The 27,634-nt window shown below is 42.6% G+C and overlaps 1 protein-coding gene across 6 annotated transcripts in view; it reads right to left on the bottom strand.

Moving 5' to 3' along the window:
* Nucleotides 1-265: 265 nt before the first annotated feature.
* MARCHF3 (membrane associated ring-CH-type finger 3) overlaps nt 266-27,634 on the bottom strand; it is a 137,587-nt gene continuing 110,218 nt past the window's right edge. For all 6 annotated transcript variants that reach the window (XM_063612984.1, XM_055299168.2, XM_055299165.2 and 3 more), the window contains exons 4-5: nt 8,267-8,476; nt 266-1,203 (exon numbers count right to left, since the gene is read on the bottom strand). In XM_063612984.1, the coding sequence (XP_063469054.1) occupies nt 1,045-1,203; nt 8,267-8,476 (369 nt within the window). In that variant the 3' untranslated portion in view covers nt 266-1,044. The remainder of the gene's footprint in view (nt 1,204-8,266; nt 8,477-27,634) is intronic.

Below are 27,634 nucleotides of genomic sequence, written 5' to 3' on the forward strand. Positions count from 1 at the left end.
CTTTTTTTTTTTGCCACATCTACCTGTCAAGCTAGAAATTCAATAGAGCAATGGGAATGCTCATTGATATGCAAAACAGGTCTAGGGTTCCTAGAAATGTCTAATGATCCTCCAATTCATTACGAATGCTGAATTAAGACATGCACTAAATGAGATGTGAGTGAGAACACCAACCTTTTTGCTTTTCCTTTTTTTTTCTTTTAAAACCTGCTTTGGGAAACTTCACAGGTTTTATGATTTAAAAAAGAGTATTGCAATCAGTGGGTTTTGTCTTTCACACACTGGATGTTTATTATTAGAAAATAGCTTCTATCAGCTGTCAGTACCAAACAAGTTGAAAGGAGCGAGCTTCTCACCGTATTTTTTTTTCTCCTTAATGATATTTAAATAAACAGCTCACTGTGTGGAGAGTTGCCACGCCCTTTTTCCCTTTAAAAACTGGATAATTAAATGAAGTTTAGTACAAAACATTCTTCAAATATGACTTGTTCTGCATCTGTTATGCTGTCTCCTTGAGAATTGGACGCGAAAGAGATGAAAAAGACCACTCAGGCTACCAAAGTACCCCAAAGAATCCATATGAGAAACTGAGAAACAAATCAACTCAAATAAGACCCAACCAAACCAAGAAACCAGTTTTTATGTTGGCTTTTTGATTTTGATTATCATCTAAGTTTAATATATATATATATATATGTGTGTGTTTGAAATAGTAATAAAAAAGGAAGAATTGAATTGCATCCATAGCAGGACAATCTTCCTCATACGTTAAAGAGGTGTTCAGAAAATTCCATACAGTATCTGCTAAATAAACATGTTTGGCAGCTTAGCAAATATCATATGATTGCAGCATCCATGATTTGAAGTAAAACAGCATTTGCTTTCTTCTGGCGGAGGTCGTTGCTTGGGGTGATGTGCTAACGTGCTCTGGATGTTCTTAGACCCACAGGCTTAAGGAAGGGCTTGGGGGTGGCTGAGTGCATGACCCCAGTGCAGACACTTCCAAACCCCAAACAATGAATCAACCAACCAACCAAACAAACATCAAACAACTGTCTCCTTTGAGTTCCTCTTGACTGAATGGAGGCCCAGCAAGGACTGCTGGTTAGAAGGTACATTGACAGACTTTGGAATGAGGAGAATCACCCTCTGATTGGTCCGACGCCACTCGTTGTACAATCGACAGTGGTACCTAAATGACACCTGGGGGTGGGAGAGGAAAAGTAAGAGAAAAGAATTCAGGTCAGCAGAAGTGGATAATCAATACAAGAAACAAATATGTCATTTGAAAGAGCTTCAAAGAGCTGGAAGCACCATGGCAGGGCAAGAACCCTGGGAAAATGGCTCTGGCACGCAGTGAGTGTTGAGAGATTGGGCACCAGCCAAAGAGCACCCTATGTGTGGACACATGGGCAGGGCTTGCATGGTGGCTTCCTTTGTTCCTCCTCATACCGGGTAAATTCAGGGTATAAATGGGAAAATGAGGTTCTTTCTGAGTTTGGATTTATTTTCGGACTAGTGGTGGATACAATGCCAGCCCTCGCCCAGCTGTGTGACCTTGGCAATGCACCTATCTGGTGCCTTCTTCTGTTAGATGAGTGGGATGCTAGGGCTTCAAGAACCTTCCTGCAAGTTAGACCCTGCACAACTCAAAGGATCCCATCCATACTATGATACGAAGGACACCCTTTGTACTGTCCTGTGGACAACCTGCACAACAGCTTGGTGGACCCAATGGGTGATTCCTAATTGCATCCAGCTCCAGCATTCTATAGCTTCCAGTAAGGAAATCACAGCATGGGCACTAACTCTCCTGATAAATCTTCTTGAGCCTCAGGCTAGGTGGGGCACGACTCCCTTGGGTGCCCACTGTGCCTCAAGCTTACCCACATGGCACTGAGTGTCCTGAACAGCACTGTGCATGTTTTTCTCTCCCCCTGCACTAGAAGCATCTTGAGGGCAGGGGTTGTGTTGTGTTCATCTTTGCATGCCCAGCACCTGTTACAATGCCTTGCACTTAGGAAGTTGCTCAAGACAGTTTGCTGAGTAAATGAATGAGTGAATAAGCATCCTATATTTTCTGATTGCAACACAGCTTCAAACTTAAGCCTCTCTTTTTTTTTTGTTTTTGGATGGAGTCTTGCTCTGTCACCCAGGCTCAAGTGCGGTGACATGATCTCAGGTCACTGTGACCTCTGCCTCATGGGTTCAAGCGATTCTTGTGCCTCAGCCTCCTGAGAAGCTGGGATTACAGGCATGCGCCACCATGCCTGGCAAATTTTTGTGTTTTTAGTGGAGACAGAGTTTCACCATGTTGGCCAAGCTGGTCTCGAACTCCTGATCTCAAGTGTTCTGCCTGCCTCAGCCTCCCCAAGGGCTGTGATTACAGGCATGAGCCACTGTGCCCCACCAAACCTCTCATATAATACATGATGGTAGAAGCAGTGACATAATTGTGCCTGAGACGTGAACCACGGTGCCCGGCCGAGGTGCTTGCTTTTTATGTACATATATTGGAATGAGATGCTTAAACCTGTAGTCTGTTTTGGAGAAGGCAGGACTGTCCAAGAAATTCAGAGTCTGATGTGTAGGTAAGTGCTGGAAAGGAAGGAGCCCATGAGCTTGGAGTGACAAATCAGGTCTGGGCTGTTTAATTATCTGGGAGTAGGTGGGTTGTGTTGATCCCACTAACGGTCTATGGTGGTCAGAAAGTAGGCTGGCCTGATGACTTGGACTCGAGTTTCTGGAAGTAGATGAAAGTGCAGGACCTTGATCAGAATGGGCTTTTTAGTCTTCACAGCAGGATCATGAAATTCAAGGCCACTTATTCAAATTTCTGAGGCTAGAAAGCAGATGCCACGGGCCGAGTGCCAGAGAGAGTTGAGTATGAAAATATACGCTTTTAAACTCACACAGATGTGCTTTTCTCCAAAAGTCCCTGAACATGCCAAAGTGGATCAGTTTGGTTTTTTTTTCAAGCGTGATTCTCTTGTATCTATTCTGTCCCGATACTGCTTGGTGCCACTCACGAATGTAGGAGAGGCAGGCTGGGAACCCAGCTGTTCAGGGCCAACAGCAGGAAAGAGGTGGAATGCAGACAAGTATTATACTAATAAGGAAATTTGGCAATATAAGAAGTCTGGAATCTGGGAACATTACGGGAAAGCTGGATTTCAAATCAAGAGTCCCCTTTTCCATGATGCTGAGAGCTGTGCACACTGGCATTAGTAACTGGAGAAGTAGTTATGAGTGCAGGCCGCAGGCTCCGGAGCCAGGCACATGGGCCTGCAATCTGTATCCTCTATTTAGTGGTTGCGTGACTTGGGGAGGTTATTTGCTGTCAACAAGCTTCAGTTTCCTTGTTTGTAAGATGTGAATAATGATATTTGATGTAATGCATATAAAACACCTAGCACAGGGCACAGAGCATACATTTTAGTGTTCTTGGGCTGGTATTTTGTGTGTCTTAAGAAAGAATTTTGTGACACCCTTTAGATACAGGGTAACAGAAAAAAAAAAAAAAAAAAAAGAGAGGGACAGAGAGAGATTGGGCTATTTCCTTTAAGGCTCTGCTCTCAGTGTGGTCCTGGACCAGCAGCAGCCTGCATCACCTGGGAGCTTGTTAGAATGTCAGAATTTTGGGCCCCACCCAGACCTAAGGAATTAGAGAGTGCATTTTAACAAGATCCCCAGGTGATCCGCATGTGCATTCAAGCTTGAGACGCATTGCTTCAAGGAACAAGGGAGTCAACGACTTAGCAGGTCTCCCGGTTCCTTGGCCAGGAAATTAAAAAATTCAGCCCACTTGTGTAGACAAACAGATGAGATCTTATTATACATTAATCTATTTTAATTGTGGTTAATCACCACAGTCTGCAGGCAAATTCAATCAATAAGAAGAAAGCAACATAAGAAGATGCTTCTTTGTCAGGGAAAATAAAGGCAGTTGAGCACAATGCCAAGGAGACCACAGGTTTGCATTGCCCTGGGTTAATACTACTCTAGATGCTCCAAGACACTGCATCCCTGCAATGCAATATAATTGGAAAGAAAGGAGGTCTAATTTAGAAGAAGAATAAGGCAGCAAGGAAAAAGAAAACATAAAATAAAAAGATGCTATAACAATAATGTTAGGAATTACACTTAGATATTTCTTAAATTTTTTAGTTTAGGAGAGAGGAAGAAGAGTGTATAGGGCTACTATTCGAAAAATACTACTCCTTATGGGATGGGCTTCCTGAAGTTTCTAGTTTATTCATCTAACTAACCTCCTATCATGGGCAAGTCTGCTGTACAAAGAGTTGTGATCGCATGAAAATTATGAGAAGGGTTAGAAAATGTTAGCATCCACTCTTCCCTTTAGGGAGGTGACTGCGGCTGGGGCAAAGGTGTGCTATAAAGTCACAGCAGGCGGCCGGGTGCAGTAATCCCAGCACTTTGTGAGGCCGAGATGGGCAGATCACCTCAAGCTGGGAGTTCAAGACCGCCTGACCAACACGGAGAAACCCCGTCTCTATTAAAAATACAAAATTAGCTGGGCGTGGTGGCCTATGCCTGTAATCCCAGCTACTCGGGAGGCTGAGGCAGGATAATCGCTTGAACCCGGGAGGCAGAGGTTGCGGCGATCCCGGCTCACGCCACTGCACTGCAGCCTGGGCAACAAGAGCGAAACTCCCTCTCAAAAAAAAAAAAAAAGTCACAGAAGGCTTTGGGATATCCGATTACGTATTTGGATTTTGCCCTTTCTCTCTGGAAGTGGTGTGACTTAGGGATATCGACGGGACCAGGTCTTGGCAAACGGCCTCCCCAGCAATGTGCCCAGCTCACCTATCGGTCTCTGACTGCACTGGGGAAAAGGAGTATAGGAGTGAATTGGTCATGGGGAAATACCGCTGAATACCCTCAGCAGGCTTGTAGGCCGTGTGGGGGATGTGTCTAAAGCAGCCCCACAGTGAGCCTTGTTGGGACAGCATTCCATTGGCGCTTCCCGCTTTATAAGAAGAATTTAAACAATCAAACCATGGGACTGGGAGTCACCCTTTGAGGAACCGGGTCGCTCATTCATTCTCTTCTGTGCTGGACACTGGTGGCATCAGTGATGCAGTGAGTGGAAAGTCTTCCTGTACACGGTGCCTCAATTCTCCTCCAAACTCCAAACTGGGGCTGATACCAAGTCCATTACCGACAATGTCTTCATGTTTAGTGTGGACTGAGTTCTCAGCCAGCTCTCTTTGTGTCTGTCTGCGGGCTTCAAATCACTCGTGACGTGGACAGTGATGTTTCTAGGATACCTCTCCCTGGGCTCTTAGGGTGGAGCTGACCAAGGCCTCCTGGGGCCCAGGTGTGCTTCTGGAACACAGCAGGTTCCAGAAGGTGGGACTCCCTGAGGGTGTGTCGAGGCTGGACCCGCATGGCCATGTGTGCCTGCGAGAAACTCCAAAGCACTCTGAGGAGTGCAGCGTGAGCGCTCGTCCTTCTTCACAGTACCAGGGAGGCCCTTCCAGGAACCGCTCCTCTGAGGAGCCAGGCTTGGACTGACACCGTGTTTGTTTATCTAAGACATTTTCACAGCATATTCTCCTTAAGCTTGACAGCTTGTTTACAATGGGTTTCTGCCGCAGGGCAGTTTCCAAGTGCTGTCAGCCTCTGAATTATGGCTCTTGCCAGGGCCGCTCAGTACAGCATTTATCTGGGACGGAGTTATTCTATATTCAGTAACCTATTGCTGAGCTGACTCCACAGCACGTTTTTCACACCAGTCAAAGGGGAGAGATGCCTTCTTTCCCTCCCGCTACTTTGCATTCTATAAAGGGCAGGGGGAGGGTGGAAGCTGGGGGAGCAGGGAAGCCGCAGGAAGGAGCCTGGGGCCAACACTCTGCTAGGGGCTTGCATGTCTGTTCTCAGACGTTATCTCACTTTCTCTTTGCAATAACCCATTGACCCAGAGGTTATCAATTATGTCCTGTATTTTTTTTGTATAAGAGGAAGGATGAACAGAGAGGTTAAGTATCCTATTTGAATTTACACTGTTACTAGGATGATAAATCTTGAGTTTAAACACAGGGCCCTTGGATTCTAAACGCACTGCCCATGAGAAACATTTCTGGAATGAAGTATGTTACCATTTTCCTGAAAGAGCCTAGTCTAGGTACCTTTTCTACCCAAACCTTCCTTTCACCTGAGATGGGAGATGAAACAAGGTCCCATCCATTTTTTCTTGAGATAACCTTCTTTCTTTTCTTCCTTCTTTTCCAGCCACCTATCACCCTGTTACTTTCTTGTTAGATAAGTGTATGCTTTACAAAGCAGGATTTCATAAAGGCCTTACATTGGTTTTGAAAGCCCAGCATTTAAGCTCACTTCATCCATCCTTCATCAAAGGCACTCTTCTAAAAAAAATTATAGACTAGAAAACCTCTAAACATGGCAAGAACTTATATTATTCTCCAAAGTACTTTCCCATATACACTTTGACTTAAATCTCATAACACCAGGGGAATTTGGCAGGATGGGCATTACCACTATTTCCACTTGACAGATGAGGACCCTGAGCCTCACAGAAGCCAAATAACTTTCCCAGGGTGGTGCTGTTGACCAGGTGTTAGACGGTGCTGCTTAGACTCCATCATTTCTTATTTCTAACCCTCCTCCCATCACAGTGGAAACTTCTGGAACAGCTTCATTGCCTGATTCAAAATGAACCAGGACGCACTTTGGAAGCATAGACTTTTTTTTTTTTTTTTTTTTTTTTTGAGATGGAGTCTCACTCTGTCACCAAGGCTGGAGTACAGTGGCACGATCTCGGCTCAGTGCAACCTCTGCCTTCTAGGTTCAAGCAATTCTCCTGCCTCGGCCTCCCAGATAGCTGGGATTACAGACATGCACCACGATGCCCGGCTAATTTTTGTATTTTTAGTAGAGACGGGGTTTCGCCATGTTGGCCAGGCTGGTCTCGAACTTCTGACCTCAAGTGATCCGCCCGCCTCAGCCTCCCAAGTGCTGGGATTACAGGCATGAGCCACTGCACCCAGCTGGGAGCGTAGACTTCTAAAGGAGGCAATAATAGTTTTGCTTGGGGCTTCATTAGCCTGGGAACAGAATGTCTAAATTAACCATAAGACTCAGATAAGTTCTTAGCATTAGAACACTCCCTCTTTACTGAAGCTGAAATGTATCTTCTTACTGTTTGAACACTCTCACTGGAGGGGAGGCACAGAGCTGGAAGAGCCTTATGATGAAGAAGAGGGAAATGAACAGGGTCGTGGGAGTGGCAGCCGGAGGAACAGGGTCTGGGAGACAGAGAAAGGGAGGAAGTGTGTGCTAGAAGCAGTTTCCACATGCTGACACTGTGCTATGGGATATGGGAATGGTACACTTTAGACAGGAAATACATATTGAATAACAATGGAACGTGCTCAGATTAGAAACGAGGAGGCACAGGAGAGTAATGCCAGGAAGCAGGGGGCCTAGCTTCTGAAAATATTCTAGAAGACAGTGATGTCCTTCCCTGCAGCTCCCAGAGGAAGGCATAAGGAGAGAGATCAAATGTTGCATTTTGTGGGCGCTGTCAACTGGTACTCGAGCAATCAACTTACTGCATGAAGTTAAAAGTTAAAAGAATGAAAAAAGGGATATGTAAAAATTCTTCCTCACACACAGCAAGAACACTTATTGAGAAATGGTCTTTCTTTGGTGGCAGCTTCTCAGCTAGATAAATTAGTGCTTTCATGGGCAGCAGAGTCAATATCCCAACACACAGAATAATCATCAGGCAAAGTGCGGCTCCACGTCCAACAAAGACTTTAGGCTGTGTCAGGACGTAAGAAGGAAATAACCAGCAGGGAGGATTCATGATCTGTGCAGGCAGTGACAGCAACAGCAGCCAAATGCATCATTCATAATATACTACAATCCCGGCAAAAGTGAGAAACATAAACAAGAGAAAGAAAATGCCAAGCCTCATAACAGATGGAGTCCTAGACTACTAGAGGAGAGAAACGTCTAAGATGTGTCTGTGTCTTTGACTGATGGACACCGAGAAGCTGAACTTTTTCTTTATGTGATCTGCCTTAGCAGCACAGACACACAAACAGACAAACGCACACACACACGTAGTCATAAACCAAATCTCATGCTCCCGCCAGCAATCGAAGGTCTGTTTTCCAACAGGCAGGTGAGATGTGTTACAGACAAGAGGAAAGGCTTGTGCCAGCTGTGAGGCTGCTAGCTCCAAATGGCCTGAACCCCAGCCACGGCCCATACTTACTAGTGTCCAAAAGAGGTAAATAGTGAAGAGTGCGACAGTGAGTGCAATCAGTCCGACGGCTTCCAGCCGACTACTAAAGTGCAGGTGGTCCACAGCGCCCCGCAGGCACAGCCAGCCCGAGATGGTGGCCAGGGGAGTTATAAACAAGAAGCACACCATGTCGCCAAACAGAGTCCGCTTCTCATGCTGGGGGCCAGGGTTTCTCAGCCACTGCCAGGTAAAGGGAGACAGAGAAGAGCAGGGGAGAAGGTTAAATGCCAGTGTGGAGTGGAGACATGCTGTTCTGAAGTTATCTTTGCCTTCGGAACTTTGGGAAAAGGCATTTCTGACTTGTTAAGAGATAACAAGGAAGTGTTCAGGGCTCATTCCCATGCTCCACCCCCTGAATAATAATGATATGATACAAATAACAATAATAATTTATAGTGTCCTTGCTGTAGATGACCTACTTTTTGTGAAAATAGTCGTTACTATTCTGAATCACAATGATCCCATGTGGAAGGAAGAGAGAATGTTACACTTGGAAGGTGACAGCTGAGGTAGGAGAAGTTCAGTCATGTGTTCGAAGCCTTCCAGTGTCTTGACCCTGGGAATGTGTGCTGGAAAGGGTTGGGTTGCTCAAGCCCTGCACATTCCCAAGACAGGCCTGTTTTTAGGACTGGCTCTTGACCAGCTTCTGAGAGATGAGCTCTGAGTCCTAGTAAAATTTTGCCTGATAAGAGTATTTTGCATGCCAGAGGCCTTAGGCCACAATACTAGTATGATCAGACACTTTATGCCAACAATGTGATTTATGGTGAACACCTATTTTTGCCCTGGGAGCCTGGAGTTTGAGTAGCTGAGGTCAGTCATGCAGATATTGCATGTCTGTGTGACTGATCCCAGTCAAAATCCTGAATACTAAAGCTCAGGTGAGCTTCTCAGATTGGCAAATACTTCGCCCATGTTGTCACAAATCATTGCTGGAAAAATTAAGCATATTTGTTTGACTCCACTAGGAAAGGACACCTGGAAGCCTGTGTCTTGTTTCTCCTGGACTTCGCCCCATGCACCTTCACACTTTTCTGCTTTTAATCTGTATCCCTTTGCTGTAATAGACCATAACCATGAGTATAACAGTTTTTTCTGAGTCCTGTGAGTCCTTTTAGTGAATAATTGAGCCTGAGGATGGTCTTGGGGATACCCAACACAGAATAATACTCACCTGACCCCATGAACTCATTAATGACCACTCTTGGCTTTTGGATCCTGAACCTCCTCACTTAGGACCACCTCTGACATCTTGATTATGCTACCATCTTGACTGAACCGATCCCCAAAAGGATGAGGAAAACCTCATGCTTGTGGAAAGACTAAAGAGAATTTCTACAGCTAGGAAAATAGGATGGCTGTCCTCCCATTTGGGTACCTGCTTAATGCCTGCTATAATGCTTTCCAAAATCCATTCAACAATAGATTTAATTCAGTGCTTGCATGGTGTCAATTCACATGGGTAATGAGGCCTGATAGCTTTTCTTCAGATTAGCATTGAAACACTCTACAGATAATTTGACATTCCCATCTCACTGTTCCATGTAGTAATGACAGAGGCCAAGGAGTCCAGAGAAGGAGTGGGGTCAAACACAGACGATGGGGTTGGGGTGAGGAGAGACACTGGTACACTCTGCCTTCCATCTTGTCCCTACCAACAAACAGGGACCTAGCATTGACTGTCTGCTGATGCGTGCCCAGCAATGCCACACAGCTAGCTTGCCAAACAGGAGCACTGGCCACCGAGGAGACAGCCCAAGTGGCCAGGGCAGCAAATCCTACAAAACGACTGGGAGGAAGAGAAGGGCCATGATGGGTGAGACAAGAGTGGGTGGGGCTGACAGGAGAGGGAGGGGAAGGCCATGCTCAAGGATGGAACGACAAAATAGAAAAGCTGCAAAGAGGGAAAGAAGTTGAGGAAAGAGCAGTGTAAGGCCTGGCAAAACCCCAATGAGTGAGTAAAAGAGGCAGGAGGTAAAAGGCACCAAAGAAAGTTTTCTGGGAGGTGCCCTTCCTCAAATGTTTGCATGAATCCCCAACATTCCACCTTTCAGGGACAATCCACCTTAAACATGGGCTGAGATGCTGAATACAGTCAGTTTCACCTCAAAAGTGGACACAAACAAATATTAAAACAGAGATAATGGAGAGCTGACTTGTCTGTGAATTTAAATACTGCATTATATTTAATATAAATACCAAAATAAGTGCAAATGATATTAATCCTGCCATGCGTTGTCATGCCACCTCAGACATCTCAGCAGCTTCAAAGAAATTCAAAGAGCTCTTATTAATTAACATGTTCTTGCCTAAGTACTGGGAATATCACTATCAAGTGGAGAGTAGAAATAGGGCATTATTGTATCTTAATTTTATAGAGGCTCAGTAAAGTTAAATGATGCTGCCAGGTGATTCAGAAGCTGAACTGAGAAGAGGATTGAGATCTCCACTCTTATTTAGATGTTAGTGAATATTCAAAAATTAAAATCGCAAGACATTTAGACATACAGATTCTTAAACAATGGTGACCAAATTATAGCAAACCAACCCAACTCTCCTCGTGGTTTGGGTTTTCCCTGGAAGCAGACAGACATCTGGTGTACTCTTCTCTGTACTTCCATTTTGGAACAGTAGGCCCTGAATACATATGCTACTGATGTCCACAAAAACGCTGACCTCATTAGCTAAGACTTCCCTTCCTTTCTTTTGCTTGGGAATTCTGGATGCATTTTATTAAAACTAATTTAGTACTTTACTTATTTATGTGGCCCTTGACATTACCCAGTGAAATGACTTAGATATGGAAGGAGGGAAGGAGGTAATTATGAATCAATGTTTATCTCTGCCTGATGCAAAATAAATGTGCAAAGACAAACTAGAGATTATGATTGCTTGTTTCCAGTTTCCTGTTTTCTAATTGTTCTTTGATCTTCCCTATTTATGTGCCCATGATCACCCAATAAGATGAATTCTGCACCTTGTTAACTCTAGTTTTGGGGGGCTCGGCTTACTCTTTGTGTTGTTTGCTGCTGGTTGTACTTAGGTATGGAGTACTTTACATGGTACTATTATGTTAAATTGTGTATCTTCTGCAGAGCTCCAAATGTTACTTAGCTATTATACAAACGCAGGTTTGTGAGAAAGATCAGTAGCAATCATCCATCCTTACTAAGGAAAAGAAAAAACTACCCTTGGCCATGGTAAGAGCTACTAAGTATCCAGATATATCCATATATTGACACAGAATATTAATACAAGCAAAGTTTATAACAGAGAAAATCTGATTACAGCTTACATTTCTAGCAATATGGAATTGTCTAAATAAATTATGGAATTTACTTAACATAGAATACCATATATTAATAGCAATTTCAAATGCTAATGTACATTTTATATTTACTGACATAACATATTGCTGAGCAGAAAAAATTTCTAGTGGAAAGAATGTATAGTATGGTCCTATATATGTAAGACATATTTACACAGAGACAGGGGGACCCCTAGCAAAATAATAGCTATTCTTGGTGGTGGCATTGTGAGTGGTTTAAAACTTTTTGTACATTATTTTCTTGTTTTTGTAAAATAAACATGGATTCCTTGTATAAATATATGTATATATATATCACTTGTGTACAAAACAGATAGACAGGGAGAGAGACAGACACACAGAGTGAGGGAGAGGGACAGACAAGGCTGTCAGGGGAGGCAGATGCCTAGCTAGCGCACAGCAAACTAAAATAGCAAAACAGCTATTACTGAGAGATGGCTGGGGCAGGCTCAGCGCTACAGCTTGGAGTTTATTATGCAATATCTCACTGAGTCCTCACAACAGTCCTATGTAGTAGGTGATAACAATATCCCCATTCCATAGATATCAACACCAGGGAGCAGAAAGTTTAATAACTCACCTAAGGAGAGATAGGAAGTGGGTATCAGAGGTGAGATTTAAACCAGCCTCACATGTCTCTTCCTTGTTTTCCTACTAAAATTTTCTTTTTGTACCAAATGGCATTTGTGTGTGTATGCTTGCGTGTGCAGGGTTTTTTAACTTTTCAGTTAGGTGGGACACATTTAAGTCCTGCTGTTTCATTGGGTACATCTGGTAACTGAATGTTTAGTTGACTGGCCAGGATGTGATCACGGTAGTTTCAGAAAATTTTCTTAGGCTCTTGTTCTGGTCTGTGTCAATTCTTTTGCCAAACCACGATGAGGTCTAATTTCTGGGTGTTTAATCTCAGCTACATTATCATGCATTGTGACCTAATTCATAATAGACAAGGGGTTGACCTCCTCGATTATTGTTCTATTACATTTTTGGCTCTTATGTCTTCTACCTTTCTTATCAGTTATGGGGCATATACATTGACCATTATACCTGTTCTGTAGTAGTATCTTCGTCTCCTAAGCATTAATAAAGAACAGGAAGAGGCAGAAGGCAGGCTTGTTCGGTGTCTGTCTTCCCATTCAAACTTACCTTTATATCACTGGTGTCTAGCACAGTGCCTGCCTCATATCAGGCACCTCATGCTAAATGAATGAGAAGAGCTTATGTCTCTTCAGCCCCTACTATATGCCAAGCACTATCTTATATGCTACATCTAATAATTAATTTACTCCTCAATAATCTTAGAATCATTATTACCACTGCCATTTTATAGATAGGGAAAATGAGACACAGAGAATTTAAATAACTTACACAAGATTGGTCGTGGCTTTGGTTCATGAAGTCTAGCTCCAAAGACTGTGCCCCTAACCATTCTACTATATCACAATTCTTAGTAAAGCATGGGGTCAGGAAGTAGCTGGATGGAAGGGGAGGAAAATGGTTACACCTTAATTGTACTTATCAGTACAAGAAGGAATATTTACTTATTGAAGTTCCTCTGGTGTGAGATACCAATTAATTTATCCTGCCCACTTGTGGACAGCTTTTGCAGCTCAAATGCCATTCTTGAAGGGTCTTAAGTTTGACCTTAGTCCTCAGCTTGTACTTGGTGGTTAGCTATATTTTAAAAGCCAAGGTCAATGATTCAGACTAGTAATTTCTGTGGCATTTTTCTCCTGGTGGACCCACTCATATGGCTGCCAGGGGTTCTGTGGGCAACCAAGGGCACCCTTCTGGCATCTTGTTCTCTGGTTCCATCAAAAACATGCAGTACAGAGATCGTGCTGTCGAAAGCCCCAGCAGTGAGCTACCTATTTTTCTGTAGAAATCTCATTCTAATCACTTAACTTGTTTCTGAACCATGAGGTTGATCAATTCTTGGAAATAAGTACAACAAATAAACAAACTAGAAACCCCATCGTAATCAGCACTGAAGGGCCGAGACAGAAGAGGGGATTAAAGCAGCACTCTACTACCTTGCCACAGCATCATTCACTGGCTGTGAATGTACATCTAAGGTAAGCCAGGTACCAGTGGCTACTTTCAAGGTGGGTTAAGTGTGGATTTGGATTTAATTACAGTGTCAATATGTTAAATCCCCTACTGGTTGGTGGGGAAGAGGGGGTGCCAGAGGTGCTGTGTTACAGAACTTTAGACTCTGCCTCCCAGGCTCTGAGTTAATCAGCTTAAATCCCCAAGGTAGACAGGACACTGTGCAGGTCAGTTTGTACTAGAACTAGATTACACTCTGGTGGCTAATAGCTCTGATCGATAACAACCTTCCCCATGAATCTCCTTAATGAGAAACCATCACAAGAATGAAAGAAACTGATAGAAAGAAAACCATAATAAATTTATGGAGCTGGAAGAAAAAAAAGAGAAGGCAGAGTCTCACAGTGTTTACTCACTTTGGCTTATCTGCCCGAGTGTCCCGTTAGGCTGACACTTGGCAGAGTTATTAACCTTGCCTTTCTTGAGATGGGTCTTATTCTGCAAGCCCAACACATTCTACACTAAATTCTCGCTTATCTGGGGAGCTGGAATGTGAGGGGGGCAGTGTAATGATCAGAAGGTAAGTGATAGGTTTCTTGCATGATTTAAAATTGAAGATGAAAGTTGAAAATCATGCTTTTCAGTTAACTTGAAACAAAGCAGAGAACAAAAACAAACTCCCACTAGTGTTTTAAATCCCTGAACTCCATAGTCTGTCAATGAGTTTCCAGGACAGCTGAAGATGCACAGAAGGAAATTCTGACTCCAGGGGACGTTAGGAGATGCATGCTTCAGATATCCATCAAACCAGGCTTGTAACAAAGCATCTCAAAGGAGAACTTTACAGAGTATTTGCTCATGCCTTGGCCTCTCTCCAAACCTCTAGATGTGCCCGTTCAACGACCCAGTCAACATCTCTGCTTAGATGACTAATAGACAACTCAAACTTAATCTGTCCAAAACAGAACTCCTGATTAGCACGTACCTCGTAACTCCTTTCTGCTAAGTCTCTTCCATATCAGTAAATGACCATCCACCCCTGTCGCTTAGTCATCCTGTTCCATTCTGTGTCTTTCCTCCTGGGCTAAGGGACTTGCCCAGGACATGGTAAGTCCTATTGGCACTGCCTGCAACATACGCCTGGAATCTGGCTGCTTCTCTCTGCCCCACTACTGACATCCCAGGCTAGGTCACCATCATCTCCTACTTGGGAGGCAATAGCCTCCCTGCTTCCACTCTGGCCACCCTGCTGTCCAGTCCCAAAACAACAGTCAGGGTGAGCTTCTAGAAATATAAATCAAATTAGGTCGCTTCTTTGCTCAAAACTCTCCAGTGGTCATAATTAAGCCCAAACTGTCTACCTGGTACTATAAGCCCTGACTTCATTCCTTCCTACCATTTCCCATGTCTCCTGCTACCTCTCCCTTCATTTTCAGCCTTTGCACATATTCTTTTTCAGCTTCTCATTATTTAGGTCTCAGCTCAAAAGGCACCTTCTCATGGAAAACACTTCCAGCACCTGTGAATGTTACTCAGCTGTATTTTCAAGAGCACACAACACTCTCTGAAACGAAGCTATTTCTTTAGTTATCTGTTTAGTTGCCCATGTATTGCTACCCACTTCAACTTTGTTTATTTTTGTTTATTTTCATATGCCTTGATCTAAGAACAGCACTGGAACATAGTAGATGTTGAACAAAAATGAATGAATAGGCTGGGTGTGGTGGTTTACGCCTGTAATCTCAGCACTTTGGGAGGCTGAGGCAGGTGGATCGCCTGAGGTCAGGAGTTTGAGACCAGCCTAACCAACATGGTAAAACTCCATCTCTACTAAAAATACAAAATGATCCAGGCATGGTGGTGCACGCCTGTAATCCCAGCTACTTGGGAGGCTGAGGCAGGAGAATCACTTGAACCCAGGAGGCGGAGGTTGTAGTGAGCTGAGATTGCACCATTGCACTCCAGCCTGGGCAACGAATGTCGATTTAAAAAAAAATCTTGATTTAAAAAATGTCTTGATTAAAAAAAAGGAAAATGAATGAATAAACATCTGAGATGCCACTAGGTCTGAACAGAAATGATCTTATAGTATTAGTTAGACTAGTTAAACTGATTGGAAAGGAGAAACTTTGTTGGCATACATATAAACATCAAATTGCCAAGTTAATTGCTTTTAGCCTGCTAGACTAGAGATACCATTTCTTACCTACTGCTCTTCTTAGGTTTCCAAGAGAAATATCTACACATTGTTTTGTTGTTACAAGATGAAAAACCTGTAGTTTTGATTCAAGCTTTTTTTCCCAAAATGTAAGTAACCATGGAACATCTATTTTTCCATAGGTCATGAAGTCATATGAGAAACCTAGTAAATTATTCAAGATCTCTTGTGCTGTTTTAGTCACAATTACTATATATATATATATATATATATTTTTTTTTTTTTTTCTAGAAGAAACCTATCTTGAAATAATTGAGAAGGGTACATACCATATGTCCTCTTAAAAGTTATGCAACTCCAATTCAATGAAAAATACGTACTCATTGCCTACGATGTACCACATATTTGTACTGAATTTGGAACACCAGGTGTTGTTATTATTCCCATTTTGGATTAGGATATGAAGACTTAGTGAGGTTAAGTTCCTTGTTCAAGGTTACATGGTGAGGAGCCAGTATTTGAAACCTCCAGCCTAATGCTCTTTCAATTCTTTCTTTTCACTTACTTTCACACTACATAAAATCTTGAACCCAATTTTTGTTCCCTCCTGCAACGGATAAAGTTGGAGAAGCAGCACCTTGCTGGGGATAAGATATGGGCTTGGAGGCAGAGGACAGGACACCACTTCCGGTTGCCCCACATTCTGTTCCCCCCAAATGCTGTGTGACTTTATGAAGTTCTTTAGCTCTGTTGTGGAGTAAAAAATGGGAGTCTACCTCAACAGAATAAGGATGCTGTGGCTTTGATGGAGTGGTGAAGCAGCTTCTCTTGTTGTCAGAGCAATGCTATAGTAATTTCACACTTAAGTTCTCACTTTAGTTCAAAACATCAGGCTTGACTAAAGGATTTCAGGACAACCCTTTTCTAGGCTTCAGGCTTGTGTGCCCAGCTGCTTACTTGATATGTCTCCATTTGGGCAGCAAACACGACAAGCTTTACAAGACCCACCGCAGAACACGAGATTCACCATCCGCCATTCCAACTGACCCACAAATAGATTCCTCTCTCAGGGTGGCCCATACCAGCATGTGGCAACACTAACACCTGGTGGCTCTCATAAACAACCTCAGTCCCATCCTTATTTCTCCCTTTCTTCATTCCCCTTCCCCCTATATCCAGTCTATCAGCAAATGCTGTCAATTCTTCCAGAATACATCTTGAGTATGTTTGCACTGCTCTCTCTGGTCACCACTATTCCCTTCCAAACCCTCTTCATTTTTTACCTAAAAGATGGTACCATGTAATAGTCTCCTTACTTTCTCACCCTTCCACTCCTGTTATCCTAGAATCCAGTTTCTATAAAGCAGCAAATCATGACACTTGTCTAGTTTAAAATTTCCCAATGGCTCCCCATCACCCTTAGCCTAACACCTCACCATGGCCTACAAAGTCCTGCATAGTTTAGCCCACGTGTTTGTACCCTGGAGTCCACAGATAAGATTCACAGGATCTATGATTTTGAATGGGAAAAAAAAAATCACATCTTTATTTTCACAAACTCTAATTGAAACAGAACATTCCATTGAGCGATGCAGAAAATCTAGGTGGCATCAGCAGTACCTGCGACTTTGTCACCAGTAGAAACAGAAATATGGAAATTTCGTATCCCGTAACAATTGTTGCAGATATCTTGAAATATCATTATTTTAATGTTAGTTATTAGATCTGCAACAAAACATGCTAAAGAATCATTTACATTTTGTATTATAACTGTGTCTTTTAAATATTTTGATACCTGTATTTTAGTGTAAATGGCTTCCTTTGCATTCCTGTGTATTTTATCTTATGCAATTAAGAACATGATTCTGAGAAGGGATCTGTGCACTTCAACACATTGCCAAAGGGTCCAGAAAAGTTTAAGCACCTGGTACCCAGCTCCTTTGAGCTCTCCTGCAATGCTCTCCTGCAGTGTTTCTTCCTGCCTCAGAAACACCAGACTAGCTTCTGCCTCAGAGCCCTACAGTGGCCATTCCTCTGCCTGGAACTCCTCTACCCATGGCAGGTTCCTTCTCATCAGCTGTACCTTTGCTTGAATGACACCTCTTCAGATGGGCCTTCACAAACCAGCACACACAAACCCTCACCCCAGTTCTTCTTTGCCACAAAGCCTCGATTATTGCTTCATAGCTTTTACCACCACTACCAGAGACAATCTTGTTTATTTATTTACTTGTTCATTCTGTTCCTTCCTCCCCAGCAGGGAAGCTCTGTTAGTACATGAGATTCTTCTGGCCTGTCCACAGCTACATTCCTATTTCTTAAATATCTAATTTGTGCCTGATAAATATTAGCTGAAGAAATAAACAAATCCTTCTAAGGCAGAGAGGATCACTTTGCGTAGACATCAAATGAATATAACTGAAATGCATATATAAGACCATTTGCTTGGACTCTTCCCACTAAATACAGTAATTTTTGCCACACACATGTGCATAGCAGTTACTTTGGCACTCACAACTGTGATCTGGCTGAAGCATAAAGTCACATTCAAGGACACCCTGGAGATTTGTGATGCTCCCTGGAGGACTTAGGCCAATAAGCCAATTAATGGGCTATAATGCTCCATAAATACTATGCTTATGCCTGGGACATTATAATTTGGCTCTGACATTATTTAAACAAATGCTACACACACTCACACCAATGGTTTATTTTTCCAAAGATTAGATCAGTGGCACAACAGTATTAGATGGCAAATCATTTTATATATTCACTTGTAACTTCAGACATACACAAAATGAAAATAATCTCTCTCTAATTATTTTAGATTATTACAGCATAGGAGTCATCACAGCCAAATGGAGATTGCTTATTTGAAATATAAGAAGATACTTCAGAATTATGTGGCATATCTGATCAATGTAAAGCAAGAAACATGAGATAAACAAGATAGAATGGAGAGCAAGGAAACAGAAGTTTTTAGAAGAAATTGATAAAATGCATAGTGCCAAAAGTAGATATTATTTATTTTGGGAACGATAAATTCATACTGTGTGGTTTTTCTTTTTTTGAGATGGAGTCTCACTCTGTCAACCAGGCCGGAGTGCAGTGGCACAATCTTGGCTCACTGCAACCTCCACCTCCCAGGTTCAAGCTATTCTCGTGCCTCAGCCTCCTGAGTATCTGAGATTACACACATGCACCACCAAGCCCGGGTAATTTTTGTACTTTTAGTAGAGATGGGGTTTTGCCATGTTGGCCAGGCTGTTCTTGAACTCCTGACTTCAAGTGAACCACCCGCCTTGGCCTCCCAAAGTGCTGGGATTACAGGTGTGAGCCATTGTGGCTGGCCCTGTACGGTCTTTTATAAACACAAATAGCAGCTCTCATTCCCCTGATCTTGCTTCATTTTAATTCTTACTCACCCTCCGACTGGAAGGTTACTGGTGTCTAATGACCACTCCGTTGGACTGCTGTTGGAATTTGGGTTTCTGAACATTTGAATAATTACTTCCAGCAGAAGTACATGATCATGGGATACACTGTACCAGGACAGTGTACCAAATAAGAGCCCCCGCTAGAGCACTAGACAAAAGATGAGCATATGATAAAGAACATGAATATGAACAATGAATTTCTATTTTGATAATAGGGATGTTTGAAGGAATAGAGAGGAAAAAATAAAATTCAAAACCAGGTTTTCAAAATGGTACTACACTTACATATCTGTGTGCCTCAGGTATAGTGAGAATGTGAGTAAGAAAACTATCCAAGCAGAGTATGGTGGAGGGATTTCAAGGAAATACAATGCACATGGAAAACAGACGACAGAGCACACAGTGTCACCACATGCTCCCAAAGTAAGCAAGAATGAGAACACTTTGAAAAAGGGGAAATTTCTTCTGAATAGAAGGACCATGAAAACAGAGGAACTCTTGGATTTGCAGTCCCTATAGTCCAATGTTTTGCTGCCTAAAAGGGCCCCACATATTTAGGAGGGCCTGGCTGACTTGGCTGACATTAGATACATCCTAGCAACTAATGGATTAGGAATCACTCAAGGCTCCACTTGAGGCAGCGGCTTAAGTTCATGCACCACGATGGAGGTGGTATCTCCTTATTTTTGTTCTAAACTCTCTCTTTGAATTTCAAAGGAAGCCCACCACCATTTAAGTAATTTGGAATGTGTGAGGCACTCCCTGTTCACATTGTCTAAGCTGTTCATGATTTTCAAGATTTCAGACATGTCCCTCAGTAGCATCCTCACATCTAGATTAGTAGCATCCTCATATCTCTCACTTTCTGTCCAGCCATCTGTGTTAACCACACCCCTGGACCTTTTGGATGTCTTTCACTGGGTATGGGGCCCAGAATATCAGATTACCAGGTGAAGACACCTCGCTGTGTTATCTGAGCAGAGGGCAATGTTCCCTATTTTGCTTGCCTTACTTCCTTTGATTATGTTTAATGTTTGTAGATCACTTTGCTATAAAACTCACAGACTTGTCTTCAGAAAAGACATTCTTAAGGGGTAAGGCGCAACAGCTCACATGACATGATTCATGACATCAGGGACTGGCATTTAGAGAAGGGCAGGCAGGAAACCAGCTGGATGAATAGAGTTGGGGTCTGTGGGAAAGCTCTGCTCCAACTGGGAAACACATACACATTTTTAGCTTGAGTGATCCTGAGACATGCAACCCCTAGGTGTCCCTGTGGCAGAACCAAGCCAACCATTAAGGAACCCAAGTTAATAACTAGCCCAGTCTCTGTATATATGTATAACTGAATCACCAGCTCTCCCTTTAAGACTAACAAATCATATCCACTGTCGTGGTACCCACAGAAGTATACTATGGCCTTCTCATGGAAGAGGGAATATGCAGTGAAGTGTTGAGACCTTCTCTCACTTTTCATACTTAAGGCATTTTAAGGGTGCAAGAGACACTTTTAGAAAAATCTCTGTTTTATAGTTTACATAATTACCTTTCTAGGTTAGGGGTATTCGACTTAGGGTATAGGGCTTCAGAAAATCTATGACCCCTTTGAACCTGTATTTGGACAATGGATGTGTGTATATTTTGGGGGAGACAGTTCAAGCTTTTATCAGATTCTCACACATATCTGAGATACAGGAAAGGGTAAGAGGCACTGTTCTGGAGAATTTCCCTAAACTGCCTGAGACAATCCTGGGTTCAATCCAACTTTCTGAAGTTTGAGAATTTTTTTTTTTTTTTTTTTTTTTTTTTGAGATGGAGTTTCACTTTTGTTGCCTGGGCTGGAGTGCAATGGCGCAATCTCGGCTCACCGCAACCTCTGCCTCCCGGGTTCAAGCGATTCTCCTGTCTCAGTCTCACGAGTAGCTGGGATTACAGGCATGTGCCACCATGCCCGGCTAATTTTGTATTTTTAGTAGAGACGGAGTTTCTCCTTGTTGGTCAGGCTGGTCTCGAACTCCTGACCTCAGGTGATCTGCCTGCCTTGGCCTCCTAAGGTGCTGGGATTATAGGCATGAGCCACCGCCCCCCGCCAAGAAATTTAAGAGTGCAGATTCAGTTGCCTTCTGAGAATCGTCATTTATCCTTAGAACCTGACCTTCTCCTTACTCCTCAAATAAAAATTAAAAAGTTGACATAGGGTGCAAAATATAAGATTAAAAAAATTAACTGTATAGTTTTAGATAACATAGGACAGCAGAATCAAGAAAGTATCCAAATTAAATTAATGGGCTTAAAGGAAGGAGAGGGCTCTTACTGAGCAAGAATGGCAAAAATTCAGATAATATAAAAAGTTCAATGTGCAAATGATATCCATAAAAGAAGAAAGTAGATGAACAGTGACAGGGAGAAAGCCAAAGTTTAAGAGGAGAAGATACCATTGACACCTCTGGGCCAGTTTCCTCATTTATATCCACAAATAGGAGACTATTAGAGTACCCAGAACAGTGCACAGGGTAAGGCGTCAGGAAATAATTACTAGTAGTAGCAGTAGGAGGAGTATATTAAGGTAACCAGGATGTTGAGAAAAAAAAAATCAGAAATAAAAAATATAGCAAGGAGCCGGGCGCAGTGGCTCACGCTTGTAATCCCAGCACTTTGGGAGGCCGAGGTGGGCGGATCACGAGGTCAGGATATCGAGACCACGGTGAAACCCCGTCTCCACTAAAAATACAAAAAATTAGCCGGGTGTGGTGGCGGGCGCCTGTAGTCCCAGCTACTCGGAGAGGCTGAGGCAGGAGAATGGCATGAACCCGGGAGGCGGAGCTTGCAGTGAGCCGAGATTGCGCCACTGCACTCCAGCCTGGGCGACACAGCGAGCGAGACTCCGTCTCAAAAAAAAAAAAAAAAAAAAAAAAAAAAAAATATATATATATATATATATATATATATATAGCAAGGAAGGTTAAGATACATTTTCTATAAAATCTGAGACTAGAGCTTGCAAAGATTATGCTAAGTGAAGGAAGCCAATCACAAAAGTCCACATACTGTAGGATTCCTTTCATAGGAAACAGAACAGGCAAATCCATAGAGACTGAAGATAGATTAGTGGCTGCCTAGGCTGGGGGTGGGGGACAGAGAAGGGATGGCTAGATAGTGAAGGCTGCTGTGTATGAGGTTTCTTTGGGTGACGAAAATGTAATAAAATCAACTGTGGTGATGACTATACAACCGTGAAAATACAAAATACCATGAAATTGTACACTTTAAATGGTGAATTGTATGGTATGTGAATTTTTATATCTCGATAAAGCTGTTCAAAAAATCTGAGACTGGAAGACTCTTTAGTTACGAAAAATCTGAAGTATCCTATAGATTTCTCTGAGGAAACCCTCCATCTTGCATAAATTCCCTTATGTAGTTATTTCCTTTGCCTTGCCACATCTTCGTCTAACAGAGTGATTTTTCAGATACATATAAGGCATGTCTTAAAAACAGCCGACGTAGGTATATTTTGATAAATGAATTCAACATTAAAGTCATAGATTTTTAGCAGATAAACCAGTGTTTAGAAAAATATTAGAGCCATTTATTACCTCCATCTCTCATGCCTATTCTCCCATCACCTACCAACTACATAATGCAAAGAGCAAGCCTTTGGAAGTGGTGAATTGTGAGGAAGGGCTGCCTTATTTTCGAGGATAGTGCATATTTTCCCTTCATCTCCCAATTTCTGCTTTACTGACTCTTCCCAGATATAAGTCTTTAAATGCCTATAAATTCTATTTTACAACATTCCTGCTGCTCCTACGTGCCAGCATTTCATATAAGCTATATTAGCCATTTTCCCTCGGAGCCCTAAAAGACTTTGAACCTCACTACTTATTTCAACTTTCTATTTATAATAGCATTGCTAGAGGTGAAGCAATGATGAAATAATGAGTAGAAAACATTTCATTTTCTTCTTGTAATCTGACCTCAATCTTCACAAACAGATCTTTATACATTTTCGTAAGTGGCACATATAAGAATTAAACTTTTTTTTTTTTTTGGTATCCAAACTAAAAGCTTCAAAAGCATATTATTTCTCTTTCGTGTTATACAAGCACCAACATAACTTTCTTCTCACATATCCATCACAGTGTAAATCTATCCCTCTAACTATAATGATGGATTGTAAAGAAACCGCTTTATCCCAAACAATCTCACAGGGTTCCTATCTCTTCAAGAAAGGAGGCGGGCAGTGACGAGGCATGCCACAGAAACATACATTTCATGAAGAATGAGGAGGAAGGCACAGCCTGAAGACCTGACAGGGGTCTTTTCTTATCTTCCCCCAAATCTGCTGCACCTGTCAAAAAAAGCGAGGCAAAGAATTGAGGGAAAGCCACAAATAACTGAAGACAAAAATCAGTGTTTTACTTTATGGGTTGCAAAATAAGGTTTACCAATCTGAATTACCTTGATGGTAGTTTTTTTTTTTTTTTTTTTTTTTTGAGACGGAGTCTCGCTCGCTGTGTCGCCCAGGCTGGAGTGCAGTGGCGCAATCTCGGCTCACTGCAAGCTCCGCCTCCCGGGTTCACGCCATTCTCCTGCCTCAGCCTCTCCGAGCAGCTGGGACTACAGGCGCCCGCCACCACGCCCTGCTAATTTTTTTGTATTTTTAGTAGAGACAGGGCTTCACCATGGTCTCGATCTCCTGACCTCGTGATCCGCCCGCCTCGGCCTCCCAAAGTGCTGGGATTACAAGCGTGAGCCACCGCGCCCGGCCTTGATGGTAGTTTTAAAGAAATTTGTCTCACAAGTGTGTACAGCCACATGAGGACTGATTAACCTTCACAACCATTCGTGAAAAGAGGGAAAGGTTTCTGACAATTTTGGGTTAAAAGAATCCTCCTAAGGAATTGGTGACATAATGACTCAGTAAAATGAAGACTCAAATGCAGAGGAAGAGTAACTAAATGAGAAGAAAAAAAGAAAGGCTATGTAAGTCACTTGGAAATGAAGAATGATTTTTCTGGCTTCTGATAGGGTGCTGTAGCCAAAAGCGTTGCTTTCCAGCTAGAGTACAAAGAGACACAGGAAAGAAGTGCCACTCTACTCTTCCAGCACTTGATCTGGCACAGCTCAGGGTGTTTTTTAAAACAGACTTTATTTTTTAGAGCAGTTTTTGGTTCACAGCAAAATTGAATGGAAAGTACAGAGGGTTCTCATATATCCCTGTCTCCCCCTGTCCCCTACAGTCCCCTCTACTGTCAACAGCCCACACCACAGTGGTACATGTGTCACTAGTGATGAACCTACCTTGACACATTGTCACCAAAGCTCATACTTTACATTAGAGTTAACTCTTGTGTTGAACGTTCTATGGGTTTTGATAAATGTATAATGACATGAATCCACCATTATAGTGCAGACTAGTTTCGCTGCCCTAAAAATCCTCTGTGCTCCACCTTTTCATCCTTCCCTCCTTGCTAACTCTCTGATTTAGTAGACAAATCTGGTGTCAAGAGGAAACAAGGGCTTTACTCATAATTTTTTTTTCCATCTTCCCCCTTCTGAAACACATCTAGTTTCTTGGAAAGGCTGGGTATTGGCAAAGAAACCCTCAGCTCTGTGTGTGCATAGGTTCATACCAATGAGCAAATGAAAGAAAGTACTTTAGAGCCAGGAAGAAGCCAGGTGCAATGGTCTGAATGTTTGTGTCCAGCAAAATTCATATGTTGAAATCCTAACCCTCAAGGTGATGGTATTAGGAAGTGGGGCCTTTGGGAGGTGATTAGGTCAGGAGGATGGAGCACCCATGACTGAGATTTGTGCCCTTACAAAAGAGACTCCAGAGAACTAGCTCTTCCCGTCTACCATGTGAGGACATAGTCAGAAGTTGGCAGTCTGCAACCAGGAAGAGGACTCTCACTAGAACCCAACTATGTCAGCACCCTGACCTTGGACTTCCCAGCCTCCAGGACTGTGAGAAATACATTTCTGTTGTTTATCAGCCACTCAGTTTACAGTATTTTGTTATAGTAGCCAGAATGGACTGGGACACCAGGTGTGGTGGAAAGAACATGGGCTTTGGAGATAGACCTGGATTCTTCTTTTTTTTTTTTTTTTTTGAGATGGAGTCTCACTCTGTTGCCCAGGCTGGACTGCAGTGGCACAATCTCGGCTCACTGCAACCTCCACCTCCCATGTTCAAGTGATTCTCCTGCCTTAGCCTCTCAAATAGCTGGGATTACAGGCGCCTGCCACCATGCCCAGCTAATTTTTGGGTTTTCAGTAGAGACAGGGTTTCACCATATTGGTCAGGCTGGTCTCGAACTTCTGATCTCAGGTGATCCACCCGCCTCAGCCTTCCAAAGTGCTGGGATAACAGGTGTGAGCCACCATACCTGGACCACCTGCATTATTCTTTTGCCTTCTCCACTTACTAGCCCTGAGGCTGAAAGTATTTAAGATCAATGAAGAGTGACTTAGGTCTGAGTTGCAGCTTCCTTATCTACAGAATAGGACAATATCTGCTATGAGAAGGATAACTGAGACATTGAAATAAGATGATTATATAAAGTGTATAGAAGCACAACATAACTTTCTTCTCACATATCCATCACAGTGCAAATCTATCCCCTTAACTCTGTAAAACTAGATTGCAAAGAATATTGCATGTAATATTTTTCCTTTGCCTCAGAAATGGGTAAACAAAATTTAAGAAGAAAAAAACTCTGGGGTGTGAACATCTTGATAAACATAGATGGACTCACATTAATTAATGCCACTGGACTGGAATCAAGATCTGTGCCTATTCTGGAAAGTAAAATGCTTTGCACAAACAGGCATAGCAGGTCTCATTCAGTGAATAAACAACCACGGATCTCCCTGTGCCTAACTGAAGATACTTCTCTCTGCTCACTTGTTTACAACTGATTGTTAGGCAGTGTGAGGGATTAGCTATAATCATGTATTGTTCACAATATTTCACACATTAGTCATTTAAAACTACGTATTCTTTCTTTGGAGTTAAAAGTCAGTTGTTGACACTTAAAACTGAAGATGCTTGTGGAGTGCTGGCAGGAGCCTCCAGCAAGGAGCGTTATGCATATTCTGTAACTCTGCTTCTGAAATATGCACCAGGGTTTCTGCAATTTATGTCTCCCTTCAGCTCAACCAGGTGCCTTGTACCCAACACAGGGCAGTTCCTGAGAGTTAATTGTGCCTTGCTATTTCAGCAGGACTTAGGATAAAGGTGATTACCAGCTGTAGTTAATTCAGTGACATTTCACTTCTCCTCTCTCAGACTCCCCTTTACAAAGCTTTTCTGCCAGCAGCCCATGACACCTTCACTTCCACCACCCCAACACCCATGGAATAACTTCTAATTGTCTGCCTTTCAAAGAAGTGAACTCCATAGCTGTCAACATTTGCTGTACTAATTGTTTGTACATTTGGAGTTAGCTGAAAGGGTCCGGAATCTTTCAAGATGATCTGTCTCTTCTGTTAACTTCCTCTTATTCTTGGCCCAGATGTGCTTAAGGAAAACCTGGCTGGATTTCCTCCCTATTTGAGAACACCTAGGGATGAATCAGTGAAGACCATGGTTTTCTCCCTGGCCCCAACAGGCTATTCCTTGGAAGGGTATGCCATTCACAAAATGCTAACGTTTGTTAATTCTGGGTGGTGAATACACATCTGTTTGTCATATTATTCTTTGTCCTCTTCTGTATTTTTAAAAACATAGATTAAAATGAACATGTTATATGAAGCAATTCTTGGTGTTTTGCATCTTCGTGTCTCTGCTCATAGAAGTCCTTGGAAAGACGAAGAGGGCTGCTATCAAGGTGGACAGAGGTCCTCTTGAGAATGTGGGTTCTGATTTGTATCCAACCCAAGTTCACAGCAAGGATCAGAACAATTGAAAATAACAGAATCTGGTCATGTAACTCTTTTTATACACAGAACTGGATTTTCCCTCCAAATTAATCCTTTACCAGCAGTGGATGGGCTGAAAACACAGACACTGAGCAGTTAGCTCACTTCCATCTGGCACGGCCATGTGAACACTTCGGTTGGTTTGCTTTTTTAATGAAGTGATTTTTAATGAAGCAAGCTGTGAATTTAATGGATACCTTCAAACAGCTTCTTTTGTATTTAAGCTTTAAGTAACAAAGCAACTGCCAAATTAGCCACCAAAACAAGAGACAAATTCAAGACTGGACGACTGCAGGATCAAGGATTGTTGGGGTGTGGTCATCAGACAATGTCATCTCCACTGCTGGCACAAAGTATGGTTCCATGAGTCCACATGGAGGCAGGTGGCCCGAGGGATGGTGTGCTCAGCGACCTTGTCAGAGGTCAAGAAAGTACTT

The sequence above is a fragment of the Symphalangus syndactylus genome, chromosome 11, assembly GCF_028878055.3.
Source record: "Symphalangus syndactylus isolate Jambi chromosome 11, NHGRI_mSymSyn1-v2.1_pri, whole genome shotgun sequence".
Lineage (NCBI taxonomy): Eukaryota > Metazoa > Chordata > Mammalia > Primates > Hylobatidae > Symphalangus > Symphalangus syndactylus.